The sequence below is a fragment of the Patella vulgata genome, chromosome 4 (assembly GCF_932274485.2).
Source record: "Patella vulgata chromosome 4, xgPatVulg1.2, whole genome shotgun sequence".
NCBI classification, from domain to species: domain Eukaryota; kingdom Metazoa; phylum Mollusca; class Gastropoda; family Patellidae; genus Patella; species Patella vulgata.
In genome coordinates, this window is record NC_065882.2 from 7,244,504 (window position 1) to 7,259,229 (window position 14,726).

The 14,726-nt window shown below is 37.7% G+C and overlaps 1 protein-coding gene and 1 long non-coding RNA gene across 5 annotated transcripts; both read right to left on the reverse strand.

Moving 5' to 3' along the window:
* Nucleotides 1-142: 142 nt before the first annotated feature.
* On the reverse strand, nt 143-13,451 carry LOC126819091 (gastrula zinc finger protein XlCGF57.1). Of its 3 annotated transcripts, XM_050546935.2 has the most exons (7): nt 13,148-13,451; nt 7,403-7,637; nt 5,951-6,072; nt 5,211-5,349; nt 4,254-4,377; nt 2,778-3,837; nt 143-430 (listed from the first exon to the last, which is right to left on the reverse strand). In XM_050546935.2, exons 1-6 carry the CDS (start codon nt 13,275-13,277, stop codon nt 2,800-2,802), a joined length of 1,788 nt encoding a protein of 595 aa, XP_050402892.1. In that variant the 5' UTR covers nt 13,278-13,451; the 3' UTR covers nt 143-430; nt 2,778-2,799. The 3 variants fall into 3 exon arrangements, with proteins under 3 accessions (XP_050402892.1, XP_050402891.1, XP_050402894.1); XM_050546934.2 differs by lacking the exon at nt 143-430 and having other exon boundaries at nt 2,743-3,837; nt 13,148-13,450; XM_050546937.2 differs by lacking the exons at nt 143-430; nt 13,148-13,451 and adding an exon at nt 8,494-8,810 and having other exon boundaries at nt 2,743-3,837.
* Nucleotides 10,552-12,244, reverse strand: LOC126819141 (uncharacterized). 2 transcript variants are annotated; one of them, XR_007679515.2, is made up of 3 exons: nt 11,997-12,244; nt 11,587-11,696; nt 10,552-11,185 (listed from the first exon to the last, which is right to left on the reverse strand). It is a non-coding gene; the product is annotated as an uncharacterized LOC126819141 (long non-coding RNA). The 2 variants fall into 2 exon arrangements; XR_007679514.2 differs by having other exon boundaries at nt 10,552-11,245; nt 11,997-12,241.
* Nucleotides 13,452-14,726: the final 1,275 nt, after the last annotated feature.

Consider the following 14,726-nt stretch of genomic DNA (forward strand, 5'->3'; position numbering starts at 1 on the left):
TTCTTTAGGCCTGAAATGTTATCTAAATTATTAATTAGACCTTAATCAACTCTCGATGACATCGCTAAGCTGCGATGTTTTTCGGATTAAGTTCCGATTTGCTGTTCGACTTCCAGCCATAATGGATAATCGAGAAAATGTTTTTTTATCCTACCGACTTCAGTAATGATGATCGAGGCTAGGCCGAAAATTCAATCGCTAAAATCTCGGTTCATAGTGGATCAATTTGACTGAAATATTCAGCAAATTGCCTTTACATTATTTAGTTTTTAACTATTATAGTGAGAACTGCCAACTCGTTATCTAATCTCCCATACATAATGTATCTTTAACACAAAACTACTACTAGAGTAATTGGACATCACATCTTCTCTATTATAACACTTCTGGAAACACTCCTGGTTTGACCAATTGGCTGTCTTGAGAATATCTGAAATAGGACATCCCGAGTTAAAGGCTACAGAAGAAGATGTTGACCTTATCGAATGGGCTTTAAATGTATCCGTGTCTAAACCAGATAATTTCAAAGTTTCTTTAATCCGTCTGGCTATAGTGCCAGCAGCAACAGCTCTAAAAGCTAAGAATAAGAAACAAATAATTGCGGAGATTTTCTTTTACGCTGTTGGGGGTAGGGTTTTATCTTCTTGTTCACCAAACAACTTGTAACTAACTTCAATTACATTTTATTCAACCGGTTTTTTACTACAGTACAAGGCATATCGCGGAGCAGTCACCAGACTAAGCTAGTTCCGAATTAAAATATTAGTTTCGTAATCCAGTAAAATGGTGTTATCTCCCTTTAGCCGTATTTATCAGTTCTCACACGACTCTTACTATACTAGAATAACAACGCTCTGAGCCTCTGTACGTCTAATATATATACTATTCAAAAAAAACAAAAATTTGGAAAATTTAACGCGTTTTCCTGCTATTCTAGCCCGTAAATAGAGATACTTCAAAGTGAACTACTAATATAATTAAGGTAGCTGGCTCGAATTCCAATCAACCAATCAATCGTTAACAGTCCACGGAAACAGGACTGTCAAGAGAAAATTTAGCTACCGCAAACTCGTTTTCTGCTATTTCAGCCCTTGAATATAGCCTATCCGGTGGCAGACCCGAATTTTAAACAAACAACAAATCGTCGCGGGGTATGGGGTCGCCCTCCTGTAGAAAATTTTAAACACGTAACCGCAGCAAATGCGTTTTTCAGCTAGTCTAGCCCGTGAGTTAAGCAACTCAACTCCAAAGTTGTCCAATAGTTTTGTAACCGAAATCCCACTCAGTACCGACCCTGAATTCCAGCCATTCAATCAGACTGTTGCAGCTGCATTCACAAATAATAATCGATGCCCGAAAATTTCGCACAAAGTGGAGTGACTCCAGACAAAATGTTTTAATCCAGAGTCAATTCAGTACAAATTCGTGGTATTCAATTAAAAGAAAAGTAGATGAAATATTGTTGTTTTTTTTTTTTCACTTGACCCATTTGCAGGAAAAGTCAGACTGCCGAAAGTTGACTTCCCCTGTCCCCCTGGCCAGTACGTCTATGTGCGACCCAGCGGCTTGACACGACAAAACAAAACCTAAGTAGAACCAGCGGGACTACTAGATCAAAAGACTATTGTGTAAGAAGAGAGAGAGAGAGAGAGAGAGGGAGAGGTCCACTCAACACATTTCGGGACTAACATATGGTTCAATTTTATTTCAATAATTTGTTTGTGCGTCAGGGTCTTTAGCAGTGGGAGGACACCAGAGAACCCGGAAAAAAACCCACGATGTTGGACGGCTGAGCCTAGTCCTTGTCACGTACGACCTGACTTCTGAGATGGTAATGTGTTCTTCATGATTTTCGTGTAACTCATGCAGCACGTGCTGTTCACCGCGGTCAGCCCTATAAAATGCCTGGTTGAATCATTCACACTACAACGTCAGCAGCATGCCACGACTCCGACAGCTCAGAGGAACCAGGCGCTTGGAAGACTCGACGCTGGCCACACTGCCCAAGCCGTTGCCAATCACTTCCAGGTCAATGTTCGGACCATCTACAGGCTTCAGCAACCCTTTCGGGCCACCAAAACCACGGATGGTCGCCCCCGAACTGGTAGACCAAGAGTTACCACAAGGCGACATGACCGCCATGTTGTGTGATAGCACATGCAGAATCCCTCCACACAGGCATCTGAGACAGCACGTCAGACAGTGGGAACACACGATAGACCCTTCAGTACCGATACAGTGATACAGTGCGCCGACGTCTCACCATAGAGAACATCCATTGCTGTAGACCTTACCGTGGACCGATCCTCACCCCTCGCCATCGACGTGAACGTCTACAGTTTGCCCAACAACACCAGAACTGACGACACAGGCAATGGAGAACTGTTCTGTTCACAGATGAGAATCGGTATTGGACGATTGGTATCAACTGCAGATGGCAGGATCAGAATATGGCGTTGACGTGGCCAGCATTATTCTGATAAACGAGACTCGTGGGGAGGTCCAAGCATAATGGTTTGGGGTCGAATCGGCCTGAACTAGAGTGGGTCCTGTGGTGTTCCACAAGTTTGAGAGACTTTGCATGGTTTACGCAAACAAACCAAAACATGCAATATAAATCCGAGAATAACCGAAGAGCATATAGTGGAATATCCCCGCTCCCTCCCCTCATCCTAGTGCCCGAATATAGTGGAATATAATGGGGTGTAACATCCACTCACCACAAACTAGGAAATTTCGGGGTTGATATATGGTACAATTTTATTTAAATAATTCACCTGATTTTACCATACTATGAACTCAGTATAGTATGACATGTTCTGCCGTATTATGCCGATCTAGACTGTTTATATCGGCAAACAGCCCACCACAAACAGTGCAAACAATTGGATTATCTCGACTGTGTAATCGTCGTACATGTGATTGATGCGTACTCTTATCACCGAAGGACTGATCACAGAAATCACAGATATAAGGTTTTTCACCGGTGTGAATCCTCGTATGACGGATTAAATGTTGTTTCCGGTGAAAAGTCTTGCCACACGAGCCGCAAGAATGTGGTTTGTCCTTGTTGTGGATCTTCTTGTGTCCCGTGAGAAAACTTTTAATGGCGAAAGCCATGCCACATACTTCACATTTAAAATTTTTCTCCCCGGAGTGTTTGCGTAAATGATCCGTCAGATGCGACCGGATGTGAAAAGCGCGATCGCACTGGTCGCATTTAAAGGGTTTTTCGCCTGTATGGGTTCTGAGATGAACTTTACGATGACCACTCGACGCGAAAGTCTTTCCGCATATTTCACACTGAAATGGCTTATCCCCGGTATGGATACGTTGATGAATTACCATCTGCGGTTGAAGACGGAAACATTTTCCACAGTGCGTACATTTAAAGGGTTTGTTGCTGGAGTGAATCGCCATGTGCGTGGTCCTGTGTCCACTGTGAGTAAAAGCCTTTCCACAGACGTCACAGAGATAAGGTCGCGTTCCGCTATGGACAAGGCCGTGTTTCTTAAGGCCCGATTTACATTTGTACTGTTTCCCACAAACCGAACAAACAAACGGTTTGCCTTCTGCATGAATCATCACGTGCTTCTGTATCTGTTTAGCAGACGTGAATGATTTGCCGCATATTCCACAGATAAAAGATCGACTGGAATCGTCTGAATGTATCTTCAAATGTTCCATTAAGTCCTGGGATCGACTAAAATCCACATCGCACATAGAACAGTTGTGAAGATGTTCTTCCTCATTTTGAATATAATCGCCATTATTTTCTTTGTTACTAGTTTTTACCCCACGTCTCTTGTCTATCGGAGAATTATTTATGATTTTGGCCTGAAAAATCAAAATTACAAATTTAAAGAAGCCACTGTGGGTGGCTCTCTTTGAAATGAAATATGGAATGATATGAGATTTTAAAATGTCAATACAATACTTTGGTCATTTTGGGACTAAAAATATGGTTAGTTTCATTTTTAAGTCAAATTGATCCACTTTGAACCGAGTATTTAGGATTGAGTTTGGGCCTAGCCTCGATCATCATTACTAAAGTTGGTACAATAAAAAACATAGTCTCGATTATCCATTTTTTGATTTAATCAGAAGCAGCAGATCGGGTTCTAATCCAGTAAACATCGCAGGCTAGCGATGCCATCGAAAGTTGATTAAGGTCTGGATAGGTTAATTAATGTCTAATTAATAATTTAGATAACATTTAAGGCCTAATATATGTTTAACTAAGTTCTATTCACCTGGATAGCTTTGATAAAATCTGAACAATCATCTTCTAAAGTTTCCTGTGATGTTTCTGCTTGTGTCTGGTAAATATTTCTACTGTCACCTTTATTAACCAGTTTTATCAAAGCATCTTGGCACCTAGCAATAAAAACATTTTATTTGGGAACAATTAAACAGCATATTGCATGACTGTAACAAATGTGGGAAAGGCTACATGAAAAAGTGATGCAGTCAGTTACCAACATGAGATACATTGACAAAGGGAGGTAACTACAGTTAACACAGCAATTATAAAAGTACCCAATCTGTTTCACAGAGGATTATGAAACTTTCTGATAATTCTGTAAAAGATGACTGTTTTCAGCATGTGATTTCAGGCAGTATCAATCATTGGCTCAATGGCGCAAGCATTGTTCACATAAGACGTTACTGGTCCGGGCAGAATGGTGCCTTTTACTCATTTTCCATCCCATTTACACTAAATAGGGAATAATTTTTTACTTACATATACTTGTACTTCAAAACACCTTTATTTATTTTTAAAATGCTTAAGAAAATGTTCTAGAATTTAATTTGCAGAAGACAAAAAGTTAATATTTGTGGCTCATTAAGCCGCATTGATGTCATCCCTACGGCCTTCTCTTATATCGATGCCCTACTGCCAAGGGATCTTTTACATGCACGTCAATGTATAAGTGGGTAAGACGCTGGCTCGATCCCTGCCTGCCTTGGCTGAGAAAATTTATCAGGATTTTCCGACGTGGTTCCCATTTGTCAGTGGTGCAGGACAGAGGGCATGAAAAGGACAGTTGTCAAGTCATTCGGATGGGACAAAAAAATCTGAGATCCTGTGTATACCTTCAAGTCAATGACAGATCTAAAACACTTGACCATGTGAATACAGGTATATTTGTAAGTTGATGATAAAACTTGGAAAAAACTATATCAAATTTCAAATCCTTTAGACTTACTTTTTATACAGTGGTTGTAAATGATATCTTTTAGAGGCTTTTAAAAGATCTAATAGAAATAGGTCCTTCATACTTTCTAAATCCACAACATCCGTATAAACCCATTTAAATAGAGCCATTGCTACCTCATAATTTGTATCTGAAATGAAATATAAAATGAAATGAAATGAGATTTAACGTTCTGCTTCGTCTGAGGTAATGAAGACGGTCATATGCCATAAAGTGTGCTATGAGGGAAATTTTGCCGGGGCAGTGGCACTATGGCCTACTCTTGTATCAAACACACAACCTCCAGGCTAGCAGGCCAGCGTCATGCCCACTTAGCCACCGTGGCTCCGAAATGAAATGAAATGAAATGAAATGAAATGAAATGGGATTAAGCATCCTATTCTTCTGCTCTGACTTAAATAGAATATTAAACTGAGATATTAGCGATTGAATTTTAGGCCTAGCCTCGATCATCATTGCTAAAGTCGGTACGATAAAAAACAGAAGTTTGATTATCCATTTGGACCTTAAATCATCCATCACAAAATGTATTCAAATCCTGTAAATATTGCAAAATGTATTCAAATCCTGTAAATATTGTAAGCTAGCGATAGTATCGAGAGTTGATTATGGTCTTGGTAAGTTAATTGATTAAGGCCTTAAGACCTGCAATAGGCAGATTTAGCTCTTGGATAATGTATGTTTAAGTAATGAGAGGGAAGAGATGGTCAGTAAATTATGAATCATTTTACCTGAAAAGTTAAGTTCATCATCCAGTTTGAGATTAATGTCACCCCAATCATCACTTCGAGCTGATAAAATTAATCTATGACCAGAAAGTCGATGTCCACCTTGTAATAATATCGTTAAATCACTGAAAATTGAAATAAATCGAGATCAGGATTCATTTAAAGGTATTAGAGAGAGAGAGAGAGAGAGATGGGGAGAGAGAGAGAGAGAGAGAGAGAGGGAGAGAGATGGGGAGAAAGAGAGAGAGAGAGAGAGAGAGAGGGGGAGAGAGAGAGAGAGAGAGAGAGAGAGAGAGAGAGAGAAAAAGAGAGAGAGAGAGATGGGGTTTAAGGTCCACTCAACACAAACCAGGCCACTTCGTGACTAACACATTGTTCAATAATTCGCTTGCGCATAGGGGTCTTTAGCAGTGAGAGGAAACCGAAGGACCTGAACAAAATCCACGAGGTTGAATAGGCGACCCTACTCCTTGTCACATACAACCTGGGAATCGAAAACAGGCCAGTTGACTCAATGACAGACCTTATGATACAGCGCAGGTGCTAACCATTCGGCCATCAAACCCTCCCAGATCTGGATGATTGTGATTGAGAGTGACATGCTTTCAACTTGTCAGCGGTGCAGTACGGGGTTTAACGTCCTACTGTTCTGCTTCGAACTGGGATAATGAAGACGAGCATACGCCATACAGTGTACTATGAGGGAAATTTTGCCCGGACAGCGGCACTACGGCCTACTCTTATATTGAATTCCAACTGTCAAGGGATCTTTTACGTGCACGCCAATGTGTACACGGGACCTTGGTTTTTCAACCCATCCGAACGACTAGACAGCTGTCCTTGTCGGGCCCTTCGTCGGAAAATCTGGATGAACTTTCTCGGCCAATGCAGGGATCAAACACCCGACCTGCAGGCTAGCGAAATGAAATGAAATAGGGTTTAATGTCCTACTATTCAACACAAACTGGGCTAATGAAGATGGACATATGCCATACGGGAGCCACGATGACTCAATGAGTAAGACGTTAGCTTGCTAACCGGGAGATCCCGTGTTCAATCCCGATAAAGTCAAATTGCGGGTCCTCCTTGTCAGTGCGCAGGAACAAGGGCCTGGCAAGGGACAACGTATACATGTAGTCACGAGGTCCCGTGTAAACATTGGCGTGCAAGTAAAAGTCTTGTCCACAAGTTTGTCTTCGTTCCATTTTCTAAATCTCAGGATTCTCCTTGTTAGTGCTGCTGGGACTAGGGCCAGGCTATGGATAACATATACATGTAGTCGATCAGATGCTGAATGCAACGAAAAACCGAGGTCCCGTGTACATATTGGCATGCAAGTAAAAGTCTTGTCCACAAATTTATCTTCGTTCCATTTTCTAAATCTCCTGTTACACATACACATATGTTAAAACTTAATTTAAACCCACTTATAATTTAATCAGATTTCTAACTAACCTAAATTCTTGTTTACCAAACAGATTAACCACATCATGAAATAATTTCTTCATAAAATCTGTGTTTTGTGGAACTGAGATGTGATTATTGTCAGGCATTTCTGTCTGGTATTTCATCTCCATTGCATTTAAATGTTCCTGTAGTTCCGTATACTCTTTCTGTAGTACATTATACTCTTTTTGTAGTTCATTATATTCTTGTAGTTGATTCATTACTTGATTATCTAATTCATTTTCTGAAATAAAAGTTAATTCATCGTCACCAGCATTCATAAGATCAGAAAACACACAATGATTACAGCTAAATCTATTTGTTAAGGCCATCTAAATTTTTGGCAAGTTTGTTGAGATGTACGGTAAATAAGGTTAGGGCATGTGTTGTCTGGTGAGATTGTGGGTTATTTGGGTTAGGGTAACCATTGGGGTTGGGTTGGGATTAGCGGTAGCCCTGTTTACATCTCGTGACCTATGACGAAAATTTGAGCTGGCCTTATCATTTAGCACAAAACCAATAATTACAGGATTTGCCCACATATGTATACCTAGCAACCTACTATATGTTTACTTGGAAATGAGGGGAGGGAGGGGGTGATTAATTTTCAATGTGTGTCTATTAGTACTGTATGACAGAGCTAGACCCCATATTTTTGTTTCGAGTTCGATACACGATCAGCCACCATGAATTTTCATTCTGACAGATGTGAGCTGTCAGCAGGGCGCTCTCAAACTTGTCATTTTCAAAATAATCACCAATACTACATGAACTCAACCTCTAAAACGCTGTGTTGAACAGTGTAGCAGAATGAAATATCCTATATAGTAGTTTTGTCTGCACATACTGACTGGGCTAGTGAACTTGAAGACGTGCACATGACCATATGTCATAAAGTATGCTATGAGGGATTTTTTCTCGTACAGCAGCACTGCGGTCTACTCTTATAAATATGGAATTTTAACTGTCAAAGGTTATTTTACGTGCACGTTCTCGTAGTCGTAGTCGTGCAGCTGAAACTAAGTAGACTGGAACATTACGCAGTAATCGACAGACAGTCATAATCACAATTTATCAAGCATCCCAACAACATTACGCACCAATATCTGCCATCTTTCCGTTTGTTTAACTCAAAATATTCATCACGATGATTTCTAAAATCACAATAATATTAGTAAATAATAATATTACGGTTGAGTGGGTTAGAGAGTCACGTGATACGAATTGGTCGCGTTTAATAGTGTTTCCATTACAGCATAGATAATACCGTATGATTGCCGACTCGTCTTTAGCCCTTTACGTGATGTTGCGTTCTGGTTCGTGCGCATATTTTTTTGCGCAGGGGGGGTTGTTTACTTCCGGTCTAAGTTTCGATAGTACGTCCGCACAGTGACACGCGAAATTGACATTTTTGAAACTTACGTTTATGAAATTAATAAAATGAACACGTATATAAAAATTATATGAAAAAAAACAAGATATCTCCTTCCAAAATATTTTTAGAATATTGCAAAAGATTAAATAGCTATACTGTGTGACGTTAAGTTGAAAAAAGGTTACAAATGGGCAAAAAATGCCTTTCTTCATTCATGAATCATGTACCGTACCAATTTACACTAAAATTAGGAAATATTTCTGATATAGAGATAATACTTCAAACACCTTTATTTTTATTTTTCTAATACTTCAAAAAAATGTTCTACAATTTAATTTGCAGAAGGAAAAAGGTTATATTGCGAGCTAACTAACCCGCACCTCTGTGCCACACACAGGCCTACGGTATAGGCCTATCTATAGACAGTAATTAGTAATAGTATGATTAATAAAATTAGATGTTGCATTTTATTATCAATTGCATGGTATATTAGAACAGTTTTAAAAATCTTGTTTATATTCAAATGTGCATTTTTTTTTAATAAATTCAGCTTTGTTTGTATACTTTAGTTGATAAAGATGTAAATATCCCTACAAAATTCTTTTCCAATCTAGGCCTAATTAATAATTTTAGAAAATGGCCATTTATTTATTTTAAGTCCCTCTGTCATTTAATTTAGTTAATTTTATAAATGCAGCCCCCCCCCCCCCAAAAAAAAACAAAAAAAAAAAACACACACACTTTTTTTTCAGCTTGCACAACTGGAAAAAAGTTTACTTATATAAATCCACCCCAATGTAAGCAATTATTCATAGTCTTTTTGATCTAGGCTTTGTTGAGAAATTAAATTAGCTTCAGTAGATATAACAATTATATATAAGGAAAAAGAAAACACTATTAGTATTAAATAAAAACGGAATTATTGCTTTAGTTGTCAATGAAAAGGAATTTTTGTTCTAAAATAGATTCTTCCAGGAATCCTGTACATTAAAAGATTTACAAGAGTTGATAAAGGCAACTTCATCCTTGATATTTGATATTTCAATGTTGGCCACACCAATTTGATTTCCTGTTCTTCGGGCTTCGATATAAAAATAAATAGCTAATTAAATCATGTGAAAGATGTTTTGTTTAAAAATTTGGAACTATAAGCTTTTGAACAGTACAGCCAAGTACTTTTGGTGTTTAAATAGATGTATGTATTTTTCCAGAAGAACCAAATAAATAAATATAATGAACGTCCATTTCTATAACGCCAAAATTCCGCAAAAATTGTGTTCATAGCGCTTGGCAAAACATACCTACACAAAGTCTTTAGCTCTAAGTTATCACTTGTTTGTAACAGATGAGTTTTTAAAAATTGTAAGGCACTACATTTATCTCATCATGTTGTTTATATGAATATATGATTACGGTATCCAATATCATTCATGTCATTAACATTTAACTTGTTTGCATACTTGACAATTTAGCCTATAGATCTAGTCAAATTTTTTTACAGAGTTACTTCGTGTAACCGGGGTTATTAACAAGACTGTTTTGTAAGGGTTTTTTTTTTAAAAAAAATAATTAAAACACGTCATCCAAGCGAGAACCAAAATATATTTCTTTGTGTCCTAAATTAAAATAAAACAATAACAATAGAAATAAATTTGAAGGGGAATTATGTAAGATTTAGATAAAGAGCTGGTCGTTCTCGTTATTAACTATAACATTTCAAAAATAGATAATGCAAATTGAATATATTGAAAATTTACCACCATACCGTTCTAATCTATTTACAATCTGAGCAATCAGATGGCATGAGAGTTGATTATGGTCTATTCATGTAAATAAATGTCTAATTGATAATTTACATAACATTAAGGCCCAAAGAAAGACCTGCAATAAGCAGATTTAGCTCTTACATCATGCCTGTTTAACATTTAAAAACGCATCTTTAATTAACAATACTTTTATGATAAATTAATAAATGTATTATTAAATAAAGCGATCAGACAATGTTAATGTTACATAATTGGATGAATAATTATATAATTTATAGGCACCTTATTAGATTGAAATACCAACTCTTCTTCCTCAACTGATAAGATTAAATTATTTAAATCAAAAAATGCAATAGCCTAATATTATTGTTAAGATTAACTTATTTAATTGAAACAAAAATTGTAGGTTATATTTTTAATGATTAATTTAATTACATGGAACAGTAAACCCATATCCTTAAATATCGACCGGCAGCTATTTTTAAATATTAATTTTTCTCCAGAACCGTGTTATTTCCTGAAAAGCCATACATCTCAGCATTGTAACAAAACCAACCTTATCAATATCGGAGCAAAATTGACTGAATTCTGTAACACCAACTGGCAGATCCCTTTTTCGCGAAAATTGGTCATTTGGCTTCAATTCTCAACCTATTTAACCATCAACATAACCATACAAACACATTACACATAGCTTGAATGGTTTATTTTCTGATGTTTGAAATACATAAAATTAAATAATTATGCTTAATTCAACTATACAAAATTAAAATCAATAATGATATAATACAATCAAACAATTTAAACCAAATCCCTTGTTGAGTATTAAAATAAAACAAATAAAATAATGAAAATAATAATATCCCCCCCCTCCCCCCCCAAAAAAAAATGGAATAAAAAAAAATAAAATATAAATAAATAGATACATAAAATAAAATACTTTATCAATATATTAATGTCTAGTGTCTCAATATTTATACCCCCCCCCCCCCCGCCCACACACACACACACACACAATATGAAAAGAAGTAAATAACATAAATAAAACATACAATTATTTATCAGTATCACAATAAATCAACATGAAATATATTTGCTTCACAAGCTGGCACTCCCCTAGGCCCCTAGGTAGCAAACAAAAGACGGGTACCAGTACGTTCTGCTGAAAATACAAAAGATTTTTAAAAAATTGTGTAATTAAAAGCTTATATATAGCCAACACAGCAATGTTATTATTCATACCAAACTGTATTTTATATATTTACGATTTATTAATGATCTGCAAGTATTATTTTACAAATTAATGAATTGAAAACTATTTTGCCGATTTTTAAAAGTAGGTCAAAGCTGTCAAACTTTGCCTTAACTGGACAACACACGTGTCGAGATTTTCATGAAATGTAATACTTATTTATAATACAATATAATATCAAAATTATAAGATATTCATTTTTATTCTTACCTCGAACATTGCTTCTATTTCTCGTTACCATTTAACCAGATGATGCCACATTTAATACTACAAGAAAGCGCTAAATAAAAATATCGCTACTGGGCCTATAGTAAACAAACAGCGAGAACAGAAGACCGGAAGTGATTAACCACCTTTCTCGCCGTTTCACGCGTTTCGCAACATAACGTCGAGAATTCATGAGTCGGCAATCATACGGTATTATCTATGCGTAAACCTAGACCAATAAATATCACTAAGTAGAAATTAATATCCCTGCAGATTAATAAAAGTGAGAGAAATATTATAATCCACAGTGAGGTAATCTAAATTATTTGTTGAGTTTCCTAATGACAAATACTATCGATATAGCTAGAGCTAACCCCAAGCACTCACAAAGCATGCGTTACCAAGGTGACGGCTAGTACTTTCCCGCGCTTTCGAGTATATGCGTTTGCCCAATTGCAATATGAACTACAATTACCTTAATAAATATATCCGATACGAAATTACAATCACTACTACTTTTTATAATTTACCATGGGCAATTAGGTGAATTATATCCACTCAATCCAGGGGAAACGGGATTTTTAAACTAACTCCCACTAACACTAACCCACAAAAGTTCAAAAGCCGCAGCGCCATTTATAGTAAAATTGGGGTTTTATCCTACAATTAGATCAGGCCTAAGCCCCACGGCTTCACCCCCCCCCCCCCATTGACCTAACCTGTGATGGCCAAGTAAGGCTTGATGGGTCAAGGGGTGATTCCCCAGTACAGTTAACGATATTTTCACCACTATATTTATAGATAAAAGGGCACTTATCAACCGATCTCTTTTAATATCTTTTACACCACAACACCAACTCTTATTACACTTCTAGTCAAACACAGGTTTCCAACTCAGCATAGAGGGCAGAGAACTTGCTATTGAGATTGAGAGAGCATGTGCATATGAATGTGGTCTTTTATAACTTCTAAAAGCACATGCTTGGTCCAGTCTACTATAAAAACTGGTCCAGTCCATTATAGACACAAGGGAGACTGGGCAATTTTACTACACAACTAATACCAAAATATGTGCATCATACAGAATTTTAAATTCACGTTACAAAACTGACTTGACGTAATCTTAGAAATAGAAACATTAAACAAATACATACCATTTGCAACTTCTTGCTCCAAATTATTCTCTTCATCATTTAGCAGATTGTGATAGTTGGTTAGTGCTAGGGGTGCATAAATCCTATTTATTACACCCCAAAGTCGACACAATAGATTCCATAAACCCATCTTTTGGTGGTAGGCTAATTGTTGTTTCCTTTACTTGTTTGACGTCTGACCAACTTTCTGGTTGTCAATGATTCTTCAGTAGTGTGTCCAGATTTTACTGGTTTTGGAAGAAGAAAAAGGTAGACCTATTATAACTTGTTACTACAAGTGAATGATGCTCGACTGTCTTCTCCAGTAATAATTAATTCATTTAAACATAGAACTAGAATACTAACGGAAAAGCCCACGTATCGGTGACGTATAATGGTGATGACATTAATTATGTTGTACATCGCATGCGCGAAGTGGAATTTCAAGAACTTGACGATGTAAGTTATTTCATAATTTTGTGACCAGGGGGGAATAGGCGTACGAGCCAGGGGGGCAGGGGGGGGGCAGCTGCCCCCACACTTTCGGGCAAGCTGACTTGTTTCATCTACTTGGCAAAATAAAGTGCCCGAAATCAAATAAAACACTAATTTTACGGGTTGGAATAGCAGTAAAACGCGTTTGCTGCCGTCAAATATTCCAAAATTTTCTTGTGTGGGGGTCCATACAAGGTCAGCTCCGCTTCTTCGCCTCTCGAGGAAAACCGGCGCCGCTGTCTGTAAACCTGAAATTTTTTCGGGCATTTCTAGTTTTGCTTCCCCAACTGTCATCGAGCCCTAATAAAACACTAATTTTACTTTTCTTTTAATTGAATGCCACGAATTTGTACTGAGTTGACTATGGATTAAAACATTTTGTCTAGAGCCACTCTATTTTGTGCGACTTTTTTCTGACATCGAATATTATTTGTGAATGCAGCTGCAACAGTCTGATTGGATGGTTGGAATTCAGAATGGGATTTCGGTTACAAAACCATTGGATACTTTTGGAGTTGCTTACACAGGCTAGAACAGCAGAAAACGCATTTGCGGTGGTTAAATTTTCAAAATTTTCTCCGGCAGGGTGAGGCCCCCATACCCCGCGACGATTGATTGTTTGTTGGGAATTCTGGTCAGCCAGGATGAAATAGCAGGAAAATGCGTTTGCAGCAGTTAAATTTCCTCCCGTCTCCGTGGAATGTAAACGATCCATTGGAATTCGAGTCAGCCATCTTAATTAGGCTATATTAGACCACTCTGAAATTGCTTTGTTCACGGGCTGAAATAGCAGGAAAACGTGTTTGCAGCCGTCAAATATTCAAAAATTTCCTTTGGGGGGTCCATACAAGGTAAGCTCCGCTTCTTCGTCATTCGAGAAAGACCGGCGCCGCTGGTAAACCCGAAATGTTTTCGGGCATTTCGGGTTCTGCCCCCCGCCCCCTAACATTCATTGAGCCCGTACGCCTATGGGGGGGGGGATCAACAATAAACATGCTGTAGTTCTTGTCAATGATAAGCGTTAATTTTCACATAATCATAACGGAAACTAGAACATCGCTAACGCTGCAATATACGTCCACAGTTCTGCTTTGACTGATACGGT

Bases quoted from the DNA above. Each gene is read 5' to 3' on its own strand.
- LOC126819091 (XM_050546935.2), bottom strand. From the start codon at position 13,277: ATGGGTTTATGGAATCTATTGTGTCGACTTTGGGGTGTAATAAATAGG. The intron at 7,638-13,147 runs GTATGTATTTGT...CTTTTATTTCAG, and splicing joins GGAGCAAGAAGTTGCAAATG to AAAATGAATTAGATAATCAA. The intron at 5,350-5,950 runs GTAAAATGATTC...ATTTCATTTCAG, and splicing joins TGATGAACTTAACTTTTCAG to ATACAAATTATGAGGTAGCA.